Source organism: Zootermopsis nevadensis, unplaced genomic scaffold (assembly GCF_977971745.1).
Source record: "Zootermopsis nevadensis isolate Lab colony 2312 unplaced genomic scaffold, Znev_1.0 Znev_ptg000017l, whole genome shotgun sequence".
Classification (NCBI taxonomy): domain Eukaryota; kingdom Metazoa; phylum Arthropoda; class Insecta; order Blattodea; family Termopsidae; genus Zootermopsis; species Zootermopsis nevadensis.
The window spans coordinates 14,581,233-14,608,494 of NW_028259149.1; the positions used below are offsets into that span (position 1 = coordinate 14,581,233).

The 27,262-nt window shown below is 39.2% G+C and overlaps 2 protein-coding genes across 2 annotated transcripts in view; both read right to left on the reverse strand.

Annotated features, from left to right (window-relative positions):
- Nucleotides 1–20,601, reverse strand: part of arr (low-density lipoprotein receptor-related protein 6) — a 45,505-nt gene extending 24,904 nt beyond the window's left edge. Inside the window, exons 1-3 of the mRNA XM_022083608.2 lie at nucleotides 20,165–20,601; nucleotides 2,033–2,118; nucleotides 929–1,048 (exon numbers count right to left, since the gene is read on the reverse strand). Of these exons, the coding sequence (XP_021939300.2) occupies nucleotides 929–1,048; nucleotides 2,033–2,118; nucleotides 20,165–20,219 (261 nt within the window). The 5' untranslated portion in view covers nucleotides 20,220–20,601. The remainder of the gene's footprint in view (nucleotides 1–928; nucleotides 1,049–2,032; nucleotides 2,119–20,164) is intronic.
- A 965-nt stretch (nucleotides 20,602–21,566) lies between these two features.
- LOC110839422 (Ribosomal protein S10b) lies at nucleotides 21,567–27,253 on the reverse strand. Its single transcript, XM_022083596.2, has 5 exons — nucleotides 27,099–27,253; nucleotides 26,258–26,409; nucleotides 23,918–24,031; nucleotides 21,826–22,011; nucleotides 21,567–21,668 (listed from the first exon to the last, which is right to left on the reverse strand). Exons 1-5 carry the CDS (start codon nucleotides 27,160–27,162, stop codon nucleotides 21,630–21,632), a joined length of 555 nt encoding a protein of 184 aa, XP_021939288.1. The 5' UTR covers nucleotides 27,163–27,253; the 3' UTR covers nucleotides 21,567–21,629.
- Nucleotides 27,254–27,262: the final 9 nt, after the last annotated feature.

Genomic DNA, 27,262 nt, shown 5'->3' on the forward strand with positions numbered 1-27,262 from the left:
CTAACACAAGAAATGAAATGTTTACAAAAATACAGTCTCTGTGATTAATAAATCCCAACCCAATACAGACATGTCCTTGTGCTTAATTAAGCATTACCCATGAAATTGTGTGGGGGAGTGGGGTATTTATTGCTCAACACATTATTAATCTTAGAATTACATGGAGGTGAGATAGCTTTACCACCTGGAAAAGAGCCCACCCAGGTGCTCATTGAGTAGGAGGTTGGCTGGTCTGGACATGGTGCTGAAGATAAATATCTCTCCCTGTCAGTAATCAAATCCCAGTCATCCAGCACATAATCTAGTTGCTATACTGACTGAGTTGTCCCCAGTTATGGTGGTGTAAGTAGCATTTAATATATACCACTGCCTAATTCAATTTGACTGAGTCATGATGGTATAAGTATTACACGTGTAATGATGGGAAAGCCTACACTTCATAGCGTAAGTTTTATTATACAGTTTTGTTTTTTATTTAATTTGACTATCAAATTAACCATCACAAATAACCACTGTTAACTGCTGTTGAGTCTACTTTAAAATAACCTACCAAACTACTGAGTTAATAAGTGCAATACAGTGTGAGAGCAAATTTACATACAACTACCTCTAAAGTTTGTCCCGCTACGTGCCGTAAAGTCGCTTGGGGTGAGTGGAGGTATAGCTCCTCTCTTTCTTGACCTCAGCACTAGAGGTTGGTAAGTGGTCAGCATCACGCCCCGGCCGGCTTTACCCCCGGGAAAGGACCCCTGTACCCATTGGATAGGAGGCTGAGTGGACCCCAGCGTCGGTCTGGCCTCTGACCCCATTGGGAACCGAAACCCAGCCGTCCAGCCCGTAGCTAGTCACTATACTGACTGAGCTATCCTGGCTCATATACAACTACCTCTATCACTTTTAAAAATGAATACAATTTTAACCAACTTGCCTTTGTGCCTGTGACTGTACCATTGTAAGAAATACACTGGATCATCTCAAGCCCGTGATCTGTCCAACACACCAAGCTACCCTCATGGTAGAAATCAACAGCTGCTCCTTCCTCTAAGTCCTACAACAAAGTCATGAACAATGATAGGATGATTATTGAATAATAAAATAAGGAGATAATGAAGGTGGGTAGTTTACAAAATACTGCTCTAATTTTATTTCTGTAAAATCGCTTCACCTTCGATGTACGGATTAACATGCACAAGAATTAAATTTCTGTCACCAACTAACTTTCAGTGGAGACCAAACACCAAAAATTATAAACATATGTTCAGTAATTTCAGAGGTGAACAAGCATGACATCCTTATTATGTTTTTTTTAATGCATACATATTGAAAATGGGAAACAAAATAAAAAGCACTGTTGCCATGTTCCCATGCGGCCACAACTTTTTAAACAAAAACTTTAACAAGGAAATATTATGGTCTGAGCTACTAAGAAAGTATTGTTAAATAAACGAATAATAAGGAACATTACACCAAAACCAGTACATTCAGTACAACAATAAGATGAAGCTTGTGCGCAACACAATTTCCAAATGTGCTCTTTTTCAAAGTAGACACCATCCAAATTTGTAAATTAATAACCATACGAGTTAGTAATCCCAATATGTGCAAAACTGCAGCCAGCATATATTGTAAAATATGTGAAAGTGACCGATATTGCCATTTTAATAATTTTCAACACAAAAAATCCTCACAAAATATGCAGACAAGTATGAAGAGAAAACGCTTCCTGAACTTGTAAACTCATAGTCATAAGCAGTGACATGAAGCTAGAATTAATGCTAGTCGCACGTCTAAAAACTACCAAACATAAATTCAAATATTTAAGACTACACACTAAATAATGGCAATAGCTTAAACATATAAATATCAATTAACCTCCAATGGCACAATAATAATATTGTCATTAAAACTGACAGATGGTTCAAAAGTTGAGGGACAAATTAACAACTGATTCAAGCTATTTCTGAAAATCTGCATCTAGAATCTAGCAGAGTATAAACAGACACACTCAAATGTAATGATACACAAAACTTACCTTGACAATTGTTACCACTTTGTTAGGTTTTGAAACATTTGCAACTCGAATATCTTTAGATGTGGAGAACAACAGATTTGGGTATGCTGAAAAGACAGAGAAAATCCCATTAAGACACAATAAGAATTATATCACCCTTATTTTATTTCTTCCTCTCCGCCTTATAGATATAAGTCACTATACTTTACATACAAAAATTGGAATATAAAGAATTTCTCGGATAAACGTACTATGTTTGCCAAGTTATTAAAGTGTTATCTCAAACTATATCAGGGAGAGGACAGCTACAAAAATCCCCAGGAAAATCAAGTAAGCACAGCTTCACTTTCATGAGCATAAGACAGGCATAAATGCAAAAAACTTTTTCTTTGTGAATGATCTGAAAAAAGCCTGAAATAAATGCTCCATGCGTTTGCTATCATTTGAACCAGGCCTGAACCCGGCACGGGACCAGAACATTATCTGTGCTACTAGGCCCGGGCTCATGCAGACCTCTATGGTCAGGGAACTGCTCTTCCAGGTACTCCATCATGTGACAAAATGTGAGGATACCGCATTACGCTGAAAATACAACTCTAATCATGTTTTATGTCTGTACATCAGTCTGAAACCACCGAGAATCAGATCCACATTAACACGAGGAATAAGATCTTGAAGCAATGGTATAAGTTACCAGACACTTTGCATAACAATGTGTCTGGCTCACGGTGAACCATGTTTCTCATGGGTTTCCTCAGTAATTTCATACAAATACTGAGACAGTACATTCAAAATAGGTCACTATACTTTTTAATCCATCATTCCTGATTATTACATAATATTTTATTTGATGTTTTTTAACAATACCAGAATACAGACAATATTTGCAAATAAAATAATAAGATGAATATTTTGATGCATAAGAGGCAAAGTACGGAGTAACAGGATGGAAAAAATTACATAATAAGCAACTTCATAAAATGTAATTCTAAACACCAAACATTGTTAGGATGACAATCAAGAAGATATGATGGCCAGGGCATTCAACATACATGGAAGAAGGAGAAATATTTACAAAATAAAATTTTGATCATAAAATTTTATTCAATGAGACCACAAGACAGATGGAAGAATAATGGTGACTGGAACAATTGATTGTGAAGGTGCAACCTGTGAATGTTAAGTCTTCTGAGCTTTAATTCCATGTGGAATTGCTGAAAGATACCAATATTTTGGAGGAACTTATATTCTGCTCCCATCCTCATGGCTTAGGACATGGGGTTACAACCCAGAACACCATCACCGACATCACCGTCCTGAGAATGTCAAATCTGAAGTTGTGAACTGGCTCAGGACATCGTCAAATGGCAGGTTTTTTGTAATAACAGTGGAAGGTTCCTAACAGCAGACCCGGTGAACAACCACAAACTGCTCAAGGATGATTCTTGGTACAGTTTTGCTCTAGGCACGAAGGCAAGTGAGAAGAAAGATGGGAGGGCACTAGCATGCTGGCACGCTCTTCCAAGCTTCATCCAATTATCATCATGCCTCGGATAGGTAGGCCTACTCCTTGTTAGCGAGTCAAACGAGTCAAGGTCAAGGCATTTCACAGCCTCCAAAACAAGACTGTTTTTCACTGAAGAAACGACAACAAAGGGCGACAGCACAGACTGCGGGTAAAATGGGCCACCCATACAAAATCACATTTCTACTTTTATAAACTGGGCTGCAATGTAAAATGGACCAAATCACTTGTGAAGCCAACAGTACGTTCGGCTTGTCAAGAAATTCCCCGCCTTTTATGGTACCCAAAGGTTCGTGACTGTGTTAACAACGGCCTACCAGTCCCTATTCTGAGCTAGATCCGATCCACACCTTCCTCCACATTGCCTTAAGATCCATTTTAATACTGTCCTCCCACCTACGCCTGATCTCCTCCCTTCAAGCTTCAAGTCCGAAGTCTGTGTAGCATTTAGTAACCTGCTGTTTGTTTACGGTCGGCAACTAGAGGTCCACCTCTTGTCGGCAGTCCTACTTATTCAATATATTTGCAGCTACACTCCACATCCGGAGGCCTTCTCCTCCATCCCCAACCCGAGGATCAGCCATATCACAATGAATGCGTTTCTTATGTGAGAAGAAGAAACTCTCTTCCTATGCAAAGACGGCGTATAGGGGGCGTAAAACTAAAGCTCCACCAGGCGGGGATGAGCTGTTTCCTTCACGATTTACTCTGTCTATAGCACCCGTACATCAACTGGAAAGAAGACTGGAACAACCGCTGGGACGATCTGGTCATGGTATCGAAGAGTTGCCTCTGTCCTCAAGCATCCCGTCGATCCTGGCCGTAGTCAAACACATGGTAGCGACGTTCGAGCGATGGAAACCCCGCCCAATGGATAAAGCGGCCCTGGCCAGACGCCGTAATACCAATAATCTATTCTAAGCACTGGATATCGTATATCGGATTTTCAGAACAGGATAAGGGACCGTCTGTGCGTTCATTGTACAGCAATCTAACGCCATTCGCGTTACAAAACCACTGAACCGGCAGTTTGTCCATCATTTAGTAATATTTGAAGTTTTCACGGTAGTGAGTGTCTTCTGAGTTGTAGCGTCGTGTAGTCTGGTAAAAGTTTATTGATGTTTCACAGGTTCCTGCTGCCTCAATTACCTGGGCGATAAGTAAGCCGCGCGGGTGGAATCGGTTTGAGATATAGCAAACTGTCGGTCAAGGCAGAGTCTTGGCTGTGCCAGTGGGAAGCAGAGTCAGGATCGGGCGAGGGACGGCGTCACAACCCAGAAGACAGCCATACTTTTTCATCACTTAGTAGTATTTAAACCGTCCGTTTGCAGCCTTCGTTGGAAAATATGTGACCGAAGTTTTTGGACGAGAAACGGTATTCAATACAAACCTTTATTTTGAAAAGAAGTCTTCATTATCTTGCAACACGGCTTATAAACGATTCTGAAAGGGGGACCACCGTGGACTGGGTAGGAAGGTGTGGCGTACACATTTTAGAGCACGAGTATTTTGACAAATGTGTTCCTTGTGATTTTACAACAAATACAAAAATTAATGTCACGTTGCCAATGAACACTGTAAATATCGCACTGCACAAGACATTTCCCTCTTTTTCAATAAATATCAAATCATACCAAGGAAAAGATTCAAACTTTTTATGAAGACTGATAATGTCAGAAACTTCGTATAAACTAAGAGTGACATAAGATCGACAGGATGAAAATCAAATTCAAAAGTCTGCATTAAATGTAGACGCCCTCCACACAGAAATTCGTCGAATAGTTCAGAATATCACATCTTCAGTTTACGTGATTCATACAAAGAACGCCAAACTCCAATTACATGCCGATGACCTCCGCGTATTTGGTGTGTACTCCACAGTGCAGAACCTGTAACGCAGAAGGTAGCTGCTTTCCGCAAGCGAGAATAATGCACCTGGCAGAGTCCAGAAGGCAGAGCCGATGTCAAGTTGTTGGCTCAGCACGCCGCAGTTATCACAACTTAACTGCACTTTGTCTTTGACAGAGTACCCGAAACAATTATTTTTACCCAAAAACTAGATGGGATTATTTTCGAAGCGGCCACGGGCAAGAGGACCTGGAGATAAAACTGCAGTGAAGAAGAAATTTAAAAGACAGCAAAACACGTGCACTGATCAAACACATTTTATAGGCATACAAAACACGAACACTAACACCAATAATAAATAATAATAATTATAAGTCCCAAATAACAAACCTGATATTATAATCAGAAAAAAAAACTGGAACTGACAGGAATGTAATTAAAAAGGAAGCAGAGAAGATATTGAAATACAAGGACATTCTCATATAAATACAGAGAATGTGGAAAGTTCAAGCAAAAGTAATCCCAGTAGTTATAGGAGCAACTGGAACTGTCTCCAGGTCACTCAAAACATATCTGGCCAACATCTCGGGCGAACACGACATTAGAGAACTTCAGAAAACCGCCATTCTAGGATCGACATACATCATTTGAAAGACGCTCACGTAAAATATATATTACCTAACGCGAAATCTGTTTAATGCATTTAACACTTATTAAAAACAAAATGTATTTCAGAAATAGCTACTGCACTGTGTACCTGAAGGGCAAGGTTTGTCTCAGGTACATAGAAGTAAATACCATATAAAATGGTGAATAGATAAAATAATAGTAATAATAAGCTTGAACGCGATACCCAAAACACTTAACGGTGTTGTCAAGGTGTTAGGACACGCATTAAACCGAATCTGAAGTGAGCCCCATTCGACATCATGTCGACAAAACATCCTAACTTTTATGTAAATATTTTGACTCCCCTGACAAATTTTGACAGCACTTTCACTATACGAGTAATTTATCATATCCAAATTTAATTTACTTAAATTCATTGAGTACTTTATTTAAGAGCGTAAACGAACTTGTGCGAATATCTTATGACAAATTATGATGAAATACTGTCCTTCCACTACACAGGAACTGGTGTATAAAGCCCGTTGAAATTCAACGTGTAATAATTTCTTTGATCATCTCCATCCTTGTCTCTTTTTCTTTTCCTTCATCCCTTTCGTGTCTTTGTCTCCTCCCTCCCAAACACGCCGTGACAGATGACGAACAATGAACAAGTTTTATTATACGAAAAGTAGTATATGTAAACCTAATTAACTTTAACACATAGAAAACAGGCTAACGTTATAAGCAAAGTAAACGCACCTGTTTCATAACACTTCCAAGAGTCCACCTGCCATCTCTCGTAAAAAAGAGCTCCAAATGTTTCCACCCAGACATCGTCCTAGGGTATTACTTTACCCTAAAGTCCAAGCTCGTTAAAAGACCATTTCAGAATCAAGTTCGTACAGCAAATAAAACACAACACTTCACCATTACAAAGATCAATTGGTTAACGTCGTTTAATAAACTAATCAATCCACATTTACAGTAAATTTCAGGGATTAAAGGTCTTGGAAAGGTTAGTTGCATGCAATGCCTAGAAATGTAATATTCGATGTTTTCAGAGCGGTGAGTATGAAAATTTCTGTCTTCTGGGTTGTCGCCCTGATGACGGAGGCAGTATGACCTCTGAAACGTTAGTTAACATCGACCAGACTACACAGCGCAACAATCCAGAAGACAGAAATCTTCATACTAAGAATCGCCCTGATGACGGAGGCAGTATGACCTCTGAAACGTTGGTAAACATCGACCAGACTACACAGCGTAACAACCCAGAAGACGGAAATCTTCGAAGTAATTCATCGCCCTGATGACGGAGGCAGTATGACCTCAGAAACGTTGGTAAACATCGACCAGACTAGACAGCGCAACAACCCAGAAGACAGAAATCTTCATACTCACCGCCCTGATGATGGAGGCAGTATGACCTCTAAAACGTTGGTAAACATCGACCAGACTACACAGCGCAACAACCCAGAAGACAGAAATCTTCATACTCATCGCCCTGATGATGGAGGCAGTATGACCTCTGAAACGTTGGTTAACATCGACCAGACTACACAGCGCAACAACCCAGAAGACAGAAATCTTCATATTCATCGCCCTGATGATGGAGGCAGTATGACCTCTGAAACGTTGGTAAACATCGACCAGACTACACAGCGCAACAACACAGAAGACAGAAATCTTCGAAGTAATTCATCGCCCTGATGACGGAGGCAGTATGACCTCAGAAACGTTGGTAAACATCGACCAGACTAGACAGCGCAACAACCCAGAAGACAGAAATCTTCATACTCACCGCCCTGATGACGGAGGCAGTATGACCTCTGAAACGTTGGTTAACATCGACCAGACTACACAGCGCAACAATCCAGAAGACAGAAATCTTCATACTAAGAATCGCCCTGATGACGGAGGCAGTATGACCTCTGAAACGTTGGTAAACATCGACCAGACTACACAGCGTAACAACCCAGAAGACGGAAATCTTCGAAGTAATTCATCGCCCTGATGACGGAGGCAGTATGACCTCAGAAACGTTGGTAAACATCGACCAGACTAGACAGCGCAACAACCCAGAAGACAGAAATCTTCATACTCACCGCCCTGATGATGGAGGCAGTATGACCTCTAAAACGTTGGTAAACATCGACCAGACTACACAGCGCAACAACCCAGAAGACAGAAATCTTCATACTCACCGCCCTGATGACGGAGGCAGTATGACCTCTGAAACGTTGGTTAACATCGACCAGACTACACAGCGCAACAACCCAGAAGACAGAAATCTTCATACTCATCGCCCTGATGATGGAGGCAGTATGACCTCTGAAACGTTGGTTAACATCGACCAGACTACACAGCGCAACAACCCAGAAGACAGAAATCTTCAATGTCTAGAAATATTTTATTTCCCTGAACGCATATATACCTAAATGTATCCTGGCTGTCGATAGAGGAATTAGAACTTGATGCACCTGTTGCTTGGCGAGCTCCCTCTAATCATGGGAGACTGAATCGAGCCACACAGGTTGCTTCCATCGTTCTGTACGGGGTAAAGCGAGCTAAAGCAACGGGTCGTTAAACGAGAGAAAAGGGGAAAAAAGTAAATACATGAACTAAGTAAGGCCTGGGGCAAGAAGGCATCTTCTTCTTCAGCCATCATCTCTGGCTTGTTCCGATTCAGAATTAATTTCGAAGTCGTGAATCTTACAGGACTCTCAGATGGAGGATGGGACCATCGCAAGACCTCTCTTTCTACCGACAAGAGAAAACAACACAACACAAAAACGCGAACGAGCTTCAAGTGGAATAAAAACCCACGATCCCAGGGTTCGAGTAATCCAAGACCTTCCACGTTTTAGGCGGCGTGGCCACTGCGTTCGACAAGCGTCTGTATAGAGAGGCATGCAGCCAAGACACTCCTCGTTGTTATGGAACAAGAATGTTCGTCATAGTGTTCACAAAAATTGGAATCTGATCAATACAGACAACATTTAAGGCAAACCCTCAGTGCCAAATTTTAATTATATCCGTGGAGTATTATCGGAAACTAAATTAAACCCCCATTATGCGTTATTTTATTCGCTTTATATGGACAAGGCTGGAAAGGCCGGAATACACACATGCGTTCTTTGTAAATTCCGAATTATTAATAAAATGCATCAACTATCTTACTTTTATTTATTATTTATTTAGTGTTCTGTCTGGCGACAGGTCCATATGAACAGGATCCTTCCATCCTTTTCTCGGACTGGGTCCTGTTCCTATACGTTCTTGGCAGATGATCCAGAAGTGGTTTGCCATTGCCTTCTTCTGTGTGTGAATGGAGTAATTGTTGGGATGCCCCGGAGGAAAACTCCGTGTTGCCTAGACCACGGCCTTGCCCAACACAAGTTATAAATTCGGGCACCGCCGGGAATCGAACCCGAGACCCCAGGATTACAAGATTACTAAGACAATTTTAGTTTCGAACTATACAAATCACGTGGCATTAAAATATTCTGAACGACTGTAGATCAACAAGAATTCATAAGGCGTTTCAGCTCTGTGGCAGTATAATGGACTCGTACGCACGGGGTCGTAGGATCTAATCCCGCTCAATTCAAAATTTTGCTCTTTCATGCAGCTAACATATTCTTTTACACAAAAAAAGAATTATTTGTCAACGTTTTGTATTTTCACACCTCGCAAGTTTGTCTGCTATGTTGGTATTACCGATTGTATAAATTTGTTAAGTACGATTTCAGGGTAGTCGCCAATGGCATGACGTTCATACCAAATTTCATCCAAAACTGTTCTGCGGCTCTAAGAGTTGAATCATGCGGACAGAGACTTGTTCAGGGCTACACGCGTTCATTTCATGCACAGAACGCTTAACGGCGGAAAAGAGCAATGGCCCGTAACCACAAGCAGAGCAGAGCCAAGAGATAGGTCAGTCTTGACGTCAGGACCAGGTAGGTAGATCCCTGTGTATGTACAACCTGAAGATAACAAGGAGATTGCTGGCCATCCAATCATTTTCTATGATTATATACAGAGCCGCTGTCCGTCGGTCTTTAGAATGTTTCTGCTAACAAGATGAATCCTTTACGTGACAGATAAGATGATGAGTGAGGAAGCATGAAATGGCCTTGGGTCAGATTTCTCCGTGGGTTGGGAAAATTGGTGAGTCTCGTTTCTACTACACGCCGTAACCACCCCAATTTCGACTTGGTTTCTCTGTTTATTTGACTACGTTTTCACATCTGATACACATTGCGTTTGACAAGACGACTTAGCTAATTCTTATCTTATTTAATGACGTCATTTAAACCGCACAGATTATATCGACAAACGAGATCAGAATTTCTCACTGCGATGATTCTGAAAATGGCTGTCTTCTGTTTAATCTGGTAGAAGTTTAGCAACGTTTCAAAGCTCCTTGCTGCCTCCATCATCAGAGCGATTATCGCCCTGATGATGTAGACAGCAAGGGTTTCTGAAACGATGGTAAACTTCTACGGCGCTACAACTGAGGCGACAGCCATCTTCGTAGTCACCGCCGTGAGGACCTCGCATCCTGCTTACCTACAAAACATGTTTACTTTACCTTTGTTCAAACAGCCGGGTAGCTTAGTCAGTAAGTGACTGGCTACAGGCTGGGTGATCGGAGTTCGAACTCCGACAGAGAATTTTCTTCTAGCCTGTGAGAACAGCCCGGCTCTGGAGCCCACCCAGTCTCCTTTCCCTGGGGTAAAGCACGGCCGGGGCGTGATGCTGACCACTCACCCCCAATTTAGTGCCGAGGTTCAGAAAGACTGCCAACATTGGCATGTAACGAGATGGCTTTACTTTACCCTTCTCGAAAAGGATTGTAACACCGCCGAGAAACAGCGGAACTTATGGTAGAGGTCTTGCGATGGTCTGATCCCCCATCCAAGGTGTTCTATCGCTTGTCTTAATAAGCACTGTGAAACAGAATGTGGTCGCAGTTCTGATGTGGCGCTCCGACCCTTAAGTTAATAGAGGACAATACAAGCGGCTTGGTTTCAGATGTCACCGACAGTAATTACTGTGAGAATAAGCCAGAGGGCTTTTAATTGCTTTACATACTACTCTGATTTACGAGGGGGCGGGACTGAAGTAAATATAGGAATAAGAAAACTTCGGTAATGAACTTATGACGCACGATTTTCATTATTTGAACCTACTAAATGCTACAGCTAGGTGGAACCTTAAGTCTATTGTACCAATTAGTGACATATCTTATTCAGCAACTCCCTCTGTCCAGGACACTTTCAGCCACCCTTAGACTTTCGCACAACTGCCATGTTGGTATTTTTAACAAGAAAAAAGTTCACAATAAAGTTGTTGTCACGTACATATATGATTTATCTGAACACCACTTAACAAATGTAAGACAATGCTACATATCTGTAAGTTTATCTAATGTTTCATTTTAAAATAAAACGCGGTACTTCACTGGAAGGAAATACAAAGATCCTCGTGAGGAGACTCACAATTTGTATTCATTGATTCTGTTACGATTAATTAAGACGAATGAGTTTCGCGGGACACGTTGCTAAAATAAGAAATAATATTTGAGACGAGTTTCTCACGATGGTGGATGCCGATGCTGCTATTCTGAATAGGAACGCCTTGTGGACTTCAGTGGCTAAAGCTGGAAGCAGTGTTGCTCCGAAACGTTGGTATCTTATCTACCTGTAAGTTCACACAGAGCCACGGTGGTCTAGCGGTTAGAACGCGGGCCTTGTAATCCTGGAGGTCTCGGGTTCGATTCCCGGCGGTGCCCGAATTTATAACTTGTGTTGGGCAAGGCCGTGGTCTAGGCAACACGGAGTTTTCCTCGGGGGGCTTCCCCGGTTTCTCCGTGGCATCCAAACAATTACTCCATTCACACACAGAAGAAGGCAATGGCAAACCACTTCTGGATCATCTGCCAAGAACGTATATGAACAGGTCCCAGTCCGAGAAAAGGATGGAAGGATCCTGTTCATATGGACCTGTCGTCAGACAGAACACTAAATAAATAAAAGTTCACACAGCATTCTTACCCAGAAGACCAACATCGACAAAATTTGGCTAGAAAACACATGGAAAAGATGGCAAGAACAGATAATATTAAAGTGTAGTCAGAGTAATAAGATGTGAGGATGCGAACTGGATTAATCTGATTCGGGATTGTGTCCATCGGCTTCGTATTAGTTACAACCACTGTTACAGCAGTAATATCAAGACGTAGGTGTACTTATTACATGACGCACACAAAAATAAATACAGCTCAGCTAATTTCGGAGTCGGATGTTTTCCAGTTGACTAGTACAAGCAGAAACATAGTTATCAACACTCCACAATCATTCTCCTGCCCACCTCAAGCGCAACCACCTTTATTTTTTGTTTTTACCTGCGTCCTCTTTCAACAATTTTTTGAAACCCGTTTGTAAATCACCAAACCGGGAGGAGCATGCTCTTCACACAACAGACCCAGCTGTACTCTTCCTGCGATTTGAGTCTCACGGCGGTGAAGTTGTCGAATTATAAGGTCTTCTCGGTTGTGACGTCTTGTAGGATTGTAGGCGTTCATCCGAAAAGTTGGCAACCACCTACGAGACTACTTACGACGTGACACTCCAGAAGACCACAATTGGAGTAACAGGCCTACTATTTAGTAAACATGCTTACGCATAATAATAATAATAATAATAATATTATTAAAATTATATTAAATTGTGTTCTTACGCAACGCTGTAAACATTGCGGTAAACTGCAAGGAGGAGAATCATTGCTCGACTAATCAAAAGATTACCCACTCTAAAACTTCTTGACGATGGTGAAGAGTCAATTGAATAAAAATTTCCTTGGATATTATCCATCGTCTAGTAAATATAAAACGTAAAACGACGTTTCGGAGATGGGACTCTATCTCCGTCTTCAGGTTCCTACACAGTTGGGCCCACTAGATAGAGCTAAGACGGAGTCCCATCTCCGAAACGTCGTTTTACGTTTTATATTTACTAGACGATGGATAATATCCAAGGAAATTTTTATTCAGATTACCCACTGTTCATCGAACATAAAGGTTCTTTATCTTGTTTACAAGATCTCTTCATTGGTCTCTATCCCGAGTCAGATGAATCCAGTACACACCCCTGTGTTCCTTTTCTTTAAAATTCATTTTAATATAAAGTTTTTCCCGACGGTGAGCCCGAAGATGGCTGCCTTCTGAGTTGGAGCCCGGTGTAGTCTGGTAAAAGTTTACCACCAACGTTTCAGATGTTTCTACCAGACTACACGGCGCTACAACCCAGAAGACGGCCATCTTCATTTTAATATCCTCCCATCCATGCCGAGGTCTTCCATAAAGTCCCTTTCCCTCAAGAAAGAGGCGAGTTTCTACTGCGTATCCAACGACAGGTCAGGAATGTGTTGTGGTTATCGGTACAGATATTTACCGTGCAGGAACTGACGAAATGTTGGCTGAATCAAGAATGGTGAGGCGGGTCGAAATCTGGACGTTTATGACACAATTCACGGTCGATTTTGAAAGAGGTATCAGTAAGGGTAAGACAGTGGTCAGAATTCTGAAACATCAGCATCAACTACTGTCCCTGAATAATTCTGTTTGAGGCTGCAAATGGACAGCGGTGAGATTGGCAACGACTAAGAAAGGGCTTCGGCTGTCTTCTATATAGGAAATAGCTCGCTGGAAAATACTAATAGACGGGCATTATAAAACCCAGACGTACTCTAAGGCTCGCTAGAATATCGGAGATGAATTTAAAGCGTAAGAGATGATTAAATCAACGGGAAGTATCTGGAAAATTATTAATTTTAATAACAGATGTTTTCTTCAAGGACACAGAGAAATGACTTGTTTAAAGTAAACGAAAAATCGAGAGTTTCGAACAAGAGACGATATTGTTTTAACAAGAATGTACGATAGTGAGAATAGAATGGAAAAGTAAAATAACGTGCCGAAGTAGTGTTCGTATAAAGCAGAACTGGTATCCCACAAAAGCCCGTAGTTACGTCCTACTACATGCAATTAATGGTTCTGACGTAAATACGTCTATAAGGAAAGGTCATTCGGCAAAAACGTGAAACGAAAAGGGTAACAAGTGTACCTAGGGAACGTCGTGTTTACTCGGAATTGTTGTTACCTATAAAACATTACATTACTTTACATTACATTCAGCTACCACAGACCCATCTTAAGCGTAACTAATTCAAGTTAAATAAGCAAAGTCTTAATCAAAATTATCTCAATTGTAAAGCATGTATAAAGGAAATATTTAGAATAAAGCCAATATATAAAATTCCTTTCCGTATAGACGTATTTACGTCAAATTCTCCGGAACCGTGGTTCCACTGACAACTTTTTACCTTTTTAACAATATTTGGGGCCAAGCTCCTCATTATGTACTTTTCTCCATCCTCCTGTTACTTCCTCCCAACTAGGTCCAGATGTTCTCACCACCCTCAATCTGTATGTTCCTCTCACAAAGTGTGAGACCAAGTTATCCACCCGAAACCAAGAAAGGGGGGAAAAAAAGGCCTGGAATACACTCCCCATTCTTGTTAAAACACGAAGGCTTGAGTAGCAACGCCTCAAACGCTGCAGGCGCACAGCTCAGTCATGCAGAGACTGTAAGACAGGTGTTCAATTTTCTATGCTGTATACAGTTCGTTCCTCTTCGAGCTCAAAGGAAAGACAGAGCTTTCGCCTTTACACTTCCGAAAATGGCGGTTCCATTTTCTGCACAATAATTTAACTAGGATATATTCCCGTAATGGACGTCGTTTTTCCCTTCCCCAAGCACGCATTTTAGTACAGATTACGAACACAAAATCAAAAAGTTCGAAATTCAAAACGAGAATAATGGACAAAGGGGAGTAAATCCTCAAACTAAAACAATTTTCAGAAACTTATCACGCATTGATTTTTCCAAAAATATACATAAATGCCGCTCACATATAAACTTACGGTTTCAGTGACAGTGTAAAGTAAAACTGTCCAACTTGGGGGGGGGGGGGGAGGCGGTATACCTCCTACTCATTCTTGTCCTCGGCACTAGATGGGGGTGAGTGGTCAGCATCACGCCCCGGCCGCACTTCACCCTTGGGAAAGGACCCCTTTGTAGAGGAGGCTGGGTGGGCCCCAGAACCGATCTGGATGCAGAGGCTAGAAGAAAAATCCTCTGCCCCCGCCGGGGATCGAACCAAGGTCGTCCAGTCCGTAGCTGATTGAGCTACGCTGGCTCTAACCTAACATAACCTAACCTAAACAACACCCCCTTCATCTTAATAATAACCACAACAGTCTTCTTGCCCCTATATCTCGATTCTAGCCTCTGTTTTCCTCTACTGAAGAGGTTTTATATTAGGACTCCTTGGATGCAGGAACCATCGCAATTGCTTGAAGCAATTAAACCTAAATTACAGGCGGAACCAGAAACAAATATTTTAACAGCATACCACGCCTATATTTACACGCATTAAAGTTGTCATTAGATGGTCCCTTTATGCACCATAACAATGTAAACAGTTGTGAGGCGGAAATGACAATTAAGCTAAGCGGCTCTGGACAGGCATGACACATCAAAGGGTCTACGAATTACAAGCAAATGTTAAAGCGTCCTTCGCTGCAGTACATGCACAGTAAAAACTGTCTGCAACAGAACAAGGTTTAAACGGACACCTGCATTTGTCCGAAAATTTCTAGAACACTGTTTTAATATCTTGACAATATTATTGCAGTAGCAATAAGATTGACAGGATATTGATGTCAATACTACTACTACTGTCGAGGGTGATTGAGAACACGGCAGGATGCTGAATCCACACAGCGTTAACACAAAACCAACGCCGTGAGAACCTCAAATCTCGTACAGAATATTAAAAGATGCAAAGGAGATCCTGCTTTATGGACTTATTATTGTTGTTGTTGTTGCATCTCCTTTAGACATGGGTACAGTCAACTTAGCATCCCCTTTCCTCACACCTCCAGGAATAATTAAGTACACTGCATGGTCTTGTTCGCAATGAAAAACAATTTACATCTCGAGGTGATGTGATGACCAAGGTCTCTCGTTGCCCCTCTTAACAACCTGAGATGCAAGATTTTGTTGCCCGATTCAACATCAGCATGGGGCTGTCGGCTTCCCTTTGTGACGTCAAGACTATCTGACATACCAACCACAAAACACAGAGCTCAGTGCACAAGTAGTATATATCCCAAAAGATCATTACGAATTCACGTGGAAGTATAGTGATTTCCATATTATATAGTAAACCAATAGTCCTTGTAAAACAATTCACACAAAATATATAGCATGTGTATGTGAATCATGAATGTATTTGCACATACATTCATGATTTACCTACAATGGATGATTAGTTATGGCCTTCAAACAATTCGTTAAATATAGATTTCGTGCAGCAGCCATGTTGTTGTTTTAGATTCTAAAAAGATTTGGGAATTTTTGTTTTCATTTCTCATCTCCCTATTCTACATAAATGCCCTCCAGATTATAACAATTTATTTCACTTAGTACTACTCTGTATATCTGTTATGGTAATTCTTTCATAATGTTAAAATATATAAGCTGTGAATGGGTTAATGAACGGGCGTGAAAACCGCCAGAGACTTTTTACATGGCATCTTACACTGCAACAGTCTCACACAGGGAAGTCATCTCTCAGTTAACACCTGTGAGAATAAAACCATTAATTTATAGCACATCATTTTAATAGCTTAACCAGTTAAAGAAGACAATAGTTCCAATGCTACATCGGAAGCAGTTATCTGTCTCTGTGAAGGAAGGATCTCTGATAGCATAACCTCCTCTTCCTGTGTGAATAGCCTTCTGCTGGGTCCTAATCCAATTTAAAGTCCAACACTCCATCCTATGGCTTGAGCTATGTTTCCCTCTTGATCAACATTACAGGTAATATATATTTATTACATTCCATGGATCCAGAAGTTAGTAAAATGGCAAAAGATGTGGATGAAGAAATTACCAGCTTTTGTGGTACCTCATGGTTAAAAACTGCTCACAAAATCCTGCCATTGCAATCTGTAGTGAACAATTTAACCCTTTAAAGCACAGAGCTTTGACAATCAGTAACTTTGCATTTTGTCTACAGAGTGCATTTATTGGTTTTACCCAATTATCTTAATAAACAGCAATTGTTTCCTTCAACAGTATTAAACATGTGATCTCTGTAATGAAGACGTGTTTTCTTTGAGGAAAGAACTACTATATTTTTAAATATTATGCATATGAACTTCATGCTTCATTGAATTACTATCCGTCAATGTCTTCACACCCTATTAATCTATGACCGATTTTAACATTCTCCACCCATCAGCATCTAGAACTTCCAGTTGATAGCTTGTCTTGAAGTTTTATAACCATGCATGCTACATGTTCCACTGACCACACAATGATTTAATCACCCTACAATATCATGCAAAGAGTACAAAGTATTCAGAAGTCTCAAGGTTTCTGATAATGCTGCATTAAATGTAAAATTGTTTTTTCAGACTCCATCATCTTAAATTATAAAATAAACAAGGGTTTTGGAAGCAGAATTCTGCTTCTGTGATCAGGTAAAAAGGGGGGAAAGAGCCTCAAACCTGAGGCTAGCTAAACCAGGTCCGGCCCAACAGGTAGGCTTCTGACCTCTTTTACTCCCTTTTCTCCTGATGATGAAAGTAGAATCAAGTTTCTTAAATGCTGTTTTATTATCTTATAATTTAAGATAAAGGGCACAGTCCAAAATAATAATTTTGCATATTAGTACAATCTTCATCATTTGATTTTCATCCCCTCCCCCAATTAATTCATCAATATATTTATTCTGTTCTGAAAAAAAGCTATGTAGAAATAACAGCCATGCAATACAGCTCATTAAACTTAGCAGATTGGGAACTAGAAATCCTACTCTGTATTCTGAATGCCCTAAATTCAGATTACAGCTCACATAATACAGTTTTCCTCAGTCTCTCCAGCCAAATTCTGGGATAGTGTAAATTGTCATTTTTAGATAAAACCGAGCCAAGATACACAGAAGTCTCCATTCAAAGTTAAACTGTTGAAGGGGCACTACTTCTAGGCATCTGACTTAGATCTTGCTAGTAAAAGAAGTATGGTGAGAGGATCAAGTAGTACCTTATCTTTATTATACCAATAAGAGAAAAACAAACACATAGTTTACTATGCTCATTTAAAGAGATGCTGTAGTCTACTCAGCAACACAGCCCTACTGAGATCCTAGAGCACTTATCACAATTTTGTGTGATTAGATTACCTTAATCAGTAAAACATGCTCTCACAGAACTTGTAGACACATTAATGAATTTCCAGATATCAAAGAAAATTATTAAGTCCTGCTTCACAGGATATAAAATATTTAAAATTAAAGTGTATCTTTATTTCTAAACCAGTGACACCAAACATTATTACTTCATGAAGTTCTAGGTAGACAGCACCTGGTGGCAAACATTACCAAATTTTCTAAAGCAGTGTTTCACAAACTATTTTATTTTGACCCTGCATCCATTTCATCAGATAGGCAAGGCATGCAGGACACACAGGGAACTGAGAAGTGTGTACAAAATTTTGGTTAAAAAGCCTGAAGGAAGAAGACCACTCAGAAGATCTAGATGGGAGAATAAACTGGACCTTAGGGTAATGGGGTTTAGGGTGTGGAATGGATTCATACAGTATAACACAGGGACCTGCGGTGGCTCTTAAGGACTCTGCAATGAACCTTTTGGTTCCATAAAAGGTGGGGAATTTCTAGACTAGCAGCTTCTTCTCCATGGAGTTAGTAGTTATTCCTTTCAGCAATGAAGGGAAATCAAAACACAAATTCAGGTATTAGGAAACTGACAGGTGATGTTGTGTATATTCTCATTTACTTTAAACAAGATCAATGCAAGCTTTAGGTAGGAGAATACAATCTGTTGTACTGATCTTGCTTATACAGTTCCATAATTAAGGTTCTATGATGCTTTGATGTTATCATTTCTAGGTATGTGTTGCACATTTCAAATGCCTTTCTTGGTAGTTACAAACAACAAATGATTGCTTCAGGATTTATAATTTATCATAGAATAATAAAATTCATAACAGAACACAGAGTAATAACAATTTTAAATTAATGAGAAAAGTCAATGATGTATCTTGTACATTACCATACTACTGTATTAAATGAATTACTTTCTGTTCCTGAGAATTCTGCACACTGTGCATATTCATTAACTATAACAAGGAATTATATTTACAACTGACAATAAGATTTTTTTAAATTTAATCAAAATGTGTTCATGTATCAGATTTGGGGCTGAATTATTAATGGGATTCACATCAGACAAAAAATGTTGAACAAAAGAACTACAAAGTCAAAAACTGGGAGGAATGAAGTACAAAGATACAGGTACAATATTGGGGATCCTTGGAGGTAAAGTCAATTATAGAAAGAAGCTAACAACTATTTATCTTTACAGTTCAATGTAGTGAAAATGGTGATGTTGCCATGCAAAAACAGAAGAGCCACCTAACTTAATTACTGCACTTCCATGCATGTGTATTAGTATATTAGTGTGTATGTATGTATGTATGTATGTCTGTGTGTGTGTAATTATTTGTTTATTTAAGTACTAGAAACATTTCTTATTATACGGATAGATTTAAGGCCTATTGCAAATATTTTAACAAATGCTTTCATCAATGATGGAATCATAAAACTAATCAAATTCATCAAACAGTGGTATGTCTGGATGAAAATACACAAAAAACACAGTCCTGAACATATTATTTATACTGAAAGATAGGAAAGAAGAAACATCAATGAAATTATTGTTGTTATTATTATCATGTCATTAATGTGTAGACAGTATACATATAAAATTATAATACATTTTACCACATTATAATGTTCAATTAAATTTGGGCCATTGAACAAATATGTTGCAGGTTAGGTAGGTTACTACAGAAAGGGTTTGGTGAAGAACTGCACTCTACCTTAACGCATTCTTCAGTAATGCGAATTACCTATTTCTTGCAATAAAACCTGGTGTTTGAATGCTCAGCTGCTAAGAACTGAACCGATAATCTAATGTAATAAAATATAAATGTTGACATTGCATCAGTACTCACCATTTACGTAAGTTAATAAACAGCTTATTAGGGCGATCCACGACGCCACTAACATCCTAATTGCATTTGGACTGCTCTTCCGACATAACTCACTTACTTCTTTGACTGCAGTCACACTTTATATAAACACGCGATAGTCAATACACCACGGCCAACACCATCACTAAAACCAATACCATTTACCATACTTTGTCCATACCACTGTTTGGTCGGTATATATAGTCCTCCACGCGCCAAGAATAAACAGATGTTTTTATAAATGATCAAAAACTTACAAGCAAAACTGTCAAGAAAATGTTTGTACGAAGCTGTGCCATAAATCGAACGCACTGTAACAACCTCCTGCATTCCACATTTATTCCCTTTCAGTTCTGAAGTCAGATAACCTCGTATTCTTAACTTCTTTCTAACGCGGAAGACGAATAATCTCTTTGCTTTCTGTTTAGATTCATTCTCCCTCTATCCCCAGAAGGAGAAACTACAATGTGAAACCCATGCCGCCTAGCGCTGTAACAGCAACAAGACTTTATGGTACGCCACGAAGCGCCAATTTTAACACAATCCTGAGTGAACATTGATATTGTTGCGAAGGGGAAAGCGCATATCTCTATGCTGTTGTCAGTAATGTACCCATTTTACAACCTTCATGCAATGCATTAGAAAGGGGAAACGGTGGGATGGGTTTTACTTGTGAAAAACATTACTCTTTGAGAAAAATCAGTCCCAATGCTATGCAGCCTATAAGTTCACATGGACTGCCCTGGCTGGAAAGCAACGCCTGTTGTATGAAACCAGCGGCTAATGCCTAGGCTATTGTACAGCCTTAATTAACACATAGTCGTGACCTGTAATTTAACTTTAACATATTCACAACCTATTTTACAATCTACTTCAATCTTGTGTTCCCATCTTCCCAGCATCCACCTTACACATGTCTTACTTCATACAGCAGAAATCACATGCTGCAATGTACCTTTAGTATTCCATGGAAGAGCAACACTCCTTTCAATTGTAATCAAGGCAAGACCATTTTGTAGAATTTGTGATCTTCTAGATTGTTACCCACCATTAAATTATGTATAATTTTGGAGGAACATGCTGCTCCCTTCTTCAAAGCACATGATATTTCAAAAAAAAGGGGTGCTAATCACTATAGTGTGTGACTGACTTTATGAATGTCAACAACTCACTGCTTCAATTAATGATCATAACTACTTTTACTTTGCCAATGGATAAATTGAACAGAGAGAGACATAAGAATTCATGCTGGGAATCACTGTAGTAGATGAATGAATCTCTAACTCCAATATGCTGTAATATCGCTGTTGATCAAATTACCTTACAAACCTAAAATGTTCTACATGTCACTTTGTATAGAAACTAATATTGACAAAACTAAACATATTTTTCTCCAATATATTTATTTTTTAATTATGAAAGTATACATTTTACAGTAAATATGAATTTACTGTGGTGCTCCTCTTCCACGACCAAACCCACCACGCTGAAAAAAACAAAAAACAAATCACATTAACTGCAGCAATATAAGGGAAAATACAACAAAGAGAAATGTGAACTTTTATAATGGCACATGCAATATTTTTTTACAAACACTGAAGCAATTACTGTGTTAAAATACTTCAGTTATTCTATGAACTTACAAATTCCACATCACCAGTGCCAGCTCCTACATCAGCCTTCTTGTCAGAGCCAGATGATCCAGTGCGAGGGGCATGCCTGTATGCAGCCCTGTCCTCTGCAGGTCTGGATCCTTCTGACCTTGGTGCAGTTGGTCGAGGGCGAGCTGTCTCTTGCCTTCCTTGTCGTTTCAATGTTGACGGTACAATCTATCCCAAACATCCAGGATAATATGAACCACAAAACACTGTTTCCTTGTACTACATTTTAACTTACCTGAACATTGCACGAATAATTGTTACTATGATTAAATTCACTGCATAATTTTTGTATGACACTATAGAAGCAGGACATGAAGGTTCAACTATGCTGCCACCACAGTCCACCAATGCACTCAATCTTTAAGTCAGTTCTGTACACCTTCTATGCCCATAAACTCCCTCCCTCAACATCCATCTTAGCATCATCCTAACAACTTCCTCTAATTTAACAAAATCTTACGCTATGATGTTCAACTTTATGTAGGTATACACTCATCTACTATAAAAATTTGTGATTTCGTCGTCGTCAACCAATTTGTCGTCATGAACAATGCCAACAGACATTTGTTTACTCGGCATTGTTGTGGAACACAACAATGCAGAGCAAACAAATAACGCTACACAACAAAGATATCAAAAACTATCAAGCCAGTCGCATTATCACTGCTCCAGAAGCAGCACATCGCCTCCGAACAGCGACAGAAAACTATTTAAGAAATGAAGAAAAGTGAAAGAAGACGTTACCAACACCAACAAGGTAATCTGATACTAATAATTATATTCATTCAAGTCATACTTCTCATTCAAGAGTTAAAACACTTGAATAAGACACTAAACTAACCCCGCGTTGCGTTTTTAAACACTTGACTAACCCCCCGGGGGTTGGTCAAGTGTTTTAGTCCCCAATTCGAGGGGGTTAGTTTAGTTTCTTACTCAAGGGTTAAAACACTTGAATGAGACACTAAACTAACTTACTGTGTTACTTAAGATTTTAACCCTCAATTCGGGGGGGGGGGGGGGGGGGTTAGTTTCTTATACAAAGTTGGTTGCGTTTTAATAACTTGGCCAACCCCCCCCCCCCCCCCCCCCCCCCCCCCCGAGGAGCTCAGAAAGGAGCGCTCTGCTCTAGTATTACAAAATAAAACACCTACATTAATTTATATTTCACTTATTCCTGTGGCTTTCATGGCAAATTACAGCTTCAATTTTATCCTTTATGCATTCTTTATATGCATTATAAGAATATAATGTCTCATCATAACCAATCTATATAACCAACGACAAGAAGTTTGAGCACATTTACATCATACAAATAACACTCTGATGGGGAAAAAAGTAACTGCCTATGCTTACTGCCACTATTTATCATTTAGATTCCTGTAGCAATGCAAATTTTGCTGTTTTTAAACGAAAGTATGACTGGCCAACAGTCTTTGCAGGTTTTTAATTCCATCACTGGTGATTCATTCATGTTACAGCAAAGTTTTTACAGTCACAGAATTCTGATCTGCAATACTGCAATCTTCAGTATCTCACAGCTTGCTATACCCAAGTTATAATGAAGTATAAGTGACAATCATTCATCAATTTCCTCATTCCTGCTGTTCAAAGAGCCTTCGGCCAACTCTTTGGTTGGTTTCATTTAAATTAAAAATCACCTTTTCTCCAAGACCAGCCAAATGCCAAGCCAAAAATAAAGCACCTAACTCAAGCACACAACCAAACTTTATGCCACCTTATGGCATTACAAATGAAATTTCCACTAATAATTCACTGTAATACATATTCTTGCATATGACAACTAAACAAAGATTTTGGAGTTCTGATTTTCTGCTACCCGAAATGAGCAGTTATGTGGCACAAACACTGTTGGACTAAAGACTTTCCGAGCAAAAACTGACAAAAACTAGAGTAATTATTCAATTAATCCCAAAAATGCTTAAATATTCTTTTTGTTGTACATAGTAAAACACTAAAATGTAACAATATGATATGAATTTAGTAGTTCAGTCTTACTTGAAACTTGATTATACACAATATCCATTATGTGTGCAACAAAAACACCTTGGCTTACCTCTGCTGGTAAGTGCAAGTAGTTCCTCAAATAACCTATGCCTTCATTTGTTAAGTACCAGTAGAAATGTCGCCATGCAAACTGTTCAGATACAAAGCCACGAGACTTCAGTGACTGGAAAATAACATAATGGTACATTAGTGACAAACATTCACTAGGAAAACTGTAAATTATGATACACTCCACATAATTCAAAGTAAAACAAAATACTATGTAATTTTCTCCACAATAAGATACAACCTTCTCTCTCCTTTCAAGAAAAACTATGAAGAATATCCAAATAGACTAAAATATTCACTCTCAAAAATACTAGGCACCAGGACAAAATTTGTAGGTAGGCCGCACACCGGCATGCGTCAAGGCATGTAACAGTCAAGACACGATGTCTGCGACATGACGCAAAGAAAGGAGCACAGTTGAAACGAATGAGATTATTGAAACCGCTGCACACCGGTCTGAATCATGATGCTGACGTCAGCTTCATGCTGCAGACACGTGCAGCAAGACTCGGCATGTTCCTTTTCTGTGCGTCAGGACTGAGACGTCAGGACTGAGACATCAGTACTCAAGTAACAGCACCAGTGTACGTTATCGACATGAGTGAAGAGCAAACAAATAATTAAGATAGTGCAGATGATTGAAAAATTCCCGGTAATATACGATTATTCGACCCCGGGAAACTCAAACAAGGAGGAGGTTGATAAAGCTTGGCATGCAGTTTCAAAAGAAGTAAACATAGATGGTAAGTGCACCGATTAATTTTATTTTAATGAGCTAATGACTGAATTAACTATTATAAACATTGAGCTTAAGCTCGTTTCGTACAAGTCTGCTCTCACTCACACATGAAACGAAAAGATTTATGTTAAAGTGTACTTGTTCTGCCAATGAAGAGCTACAGTTGGTTTCAAAAACTAAGAACACAAATGGTTCATCATTTCAACCGTCTCAGTAGTTGCTCTTCTGCAGCAGGGCTGCAAGTTTTGGAATATAGATTCACAACTGCCTTTGTCATGGTCATCATCATCTTCACCTAGACTCTGCTCGCTAAATAAGCCGTCCTTTAACCAGATGAATTATGGAGGACACAGATTACCCGTATTAAATTGTCTGTTTTATTAGGTTTACACGCTATAGCCATTCCAAGAATCAACTAGAGAAGATATGATAAGACGCAGACACGTGCTACTTGGATGTGCGGACTCGAGTCTGAATCACGAATGAAGCAAGACTGTGTCTCTTGTCTCATGTCTTGATGCTTGTCTTGACGCAGTTGGTGTGCGGCTGCCCGTAGGTGCCATGATGACCTGGTGCCTGGGATATGTCAAGACCTGTATTAGCTAATAGCTGCATGCTTGCCTTTCTCCATGCTCAATCACTGCAAGACACTTTATATTTTTTCTTGAAACAGACCCCAAATATAGTTTTCTAAAGACAATGGCGAAAGAAGGAACATTTTCAATCTATTTTCACAATCTTCACATAAAAGTACACTAAAATCACCCAAGTTCACATCACAGAGAAAATCAAACTAACACAGTGAACCAGGATAACTACAGAGAAAAACAACCAAAATGCATGGATACTGGTAATGCAGAATCATCTTATTATTTTCCTCACCAAAGTTTGCACCCACATACAAACACCACCCCCACCCCCCTCAGAGTACATCAATTACATCCACTTTGCTCCCAAGATGCAATTAATATAATTACAAATGTACACCAACAGATAATCACTGAACTTCTTTTTCATCTAGCACCATTTCCATTTTATATGGGTCACTGCACGAACAAAGTTAATCCTGATTATATGTTGGTATACTTTCACATTTATCCAACAAATCCTAAATCTGGGACAGGTCAGAACAAAGATCTTTATTTGAACTTCCTTTAAATTAAAGTAAAATGCAGTAGCACAAAGAAAATGCAAATTACACGACACATTTCTGCATGTTAGATTAAAACCATGAGAACAAGAGCAAAGTTCTTAAAAAGAAAAAGCTGTATAATTTCAATACACTTCAGTTAAACATTTCAAGTGCAAAATACAATATTATTTTAATTCCAATATCCCATATCTTAGACAGCTCACTGTTGCTGGTTCTATGAACAATAGTCAATCTTATTATATGCTATAAAACCATACAGAACATGCTGTTTTCCTAGCTGCTAACGCTCACTAGCAAATTATTCACATCATCCTCCTAACATAATAAAATATCATAATAAATACGATGTAACCTGCACCAAGATTTAGTGCAGAATCACTGTCACAGTTTGAATGTTAAATCTCATTTCTGGTACTGAATAATAAGTGTGAGACTACAGGAAATCTTACCTGCATAGCTTTAATAACTTGCAAATTAGGAATGCTTTCCAATTCTGGGTGTTTTGGTGCATGAAAATCTTTCTTTGCTACCATCACACCTTCTTTAAAAAGGTATTCATAAATAGCAACCCGGTTCTTTTTTGGCATCAACATCCTGCAACCTAAAAAAGACAATTAACAGACATAAGACATTGGAAGGCATGTTATTGAAAAAGTGCTTCCATTGCTTCTCAGAAAACAATTCGTGCACCAACACTCATACACATAAACAGGAGGGGGGGAAAAACTGCTTGAACCGTCTATACCTTTCGAACACACACACACAATCACGTAATTAAACTGAAGTTACGCTGATCCAACCAATTTACAACAGTACTGTTACCTATACCAAAGTATGGTAGAGGGTACAAACATCACTAATTCTCACCAATGGAAATGAACAACAAATTATGTCAATGCACATTAAACAGGGTAAACGTCTCTAAACAGAAAACTCATTTCAATACCACACCTTTAAAAACAAGACAGCAACATTCTAACCTAAACATTCACCCCTCAAATTGCACTGCATATTAATACATTTATTTGATCACTAATTATGACTGTAGCCGAAAATCGAGCTATAAACAACAAACAATACCCATTAAACACGTTAATAAATAACATTTTAACCACATTAATATGATCGCTTTAATACGATGTTCTGCACATTCTGCAATCACTCACATAAATAAGGACATAAATAGTCACAATAGAAATGTATCAACAGAAAATTGCATGAAATATACAAAAACCTACAACGATGAATACATTTAAATTCGATATAACATGTAACAAAATACAGACAAACCTGTACACTTCACACAAATTTCCACATGAAAGAAATACCGTTGAATGTAACAATTCATAGACATGCACTGCGCTAGAAGAACCGAACTCAGTTCCGGATTTAGCTTCAGATGGCAGGGGTATCACCAAGCAATAGCCATGAGTGTCAATATAATGAAATTTAAT

Coding starts and splice junctions, on each gene's coding strand:
- LOC110839422 (XM_022083596.2), bottom strand. CDS start 27,162: ATGTCTATGAATTGTTACATTCAACGGTATTTCTTTCATGTGGAAATT. Junction 24,032..26,257: donor AAGTTATTAAAGCTATGCAG/GTAAGATTTCCT, acceptor GTTATTTTCCAG/TCACTGAAGTCTCGTGGCTT. Junction 22,012..23,917: donor ACTTGCACTTACCAGCAGAG/GTAAGCCAAGGT, acceptor TGTTTGGGATAG/ATTGTACCGTCAACATTGAA.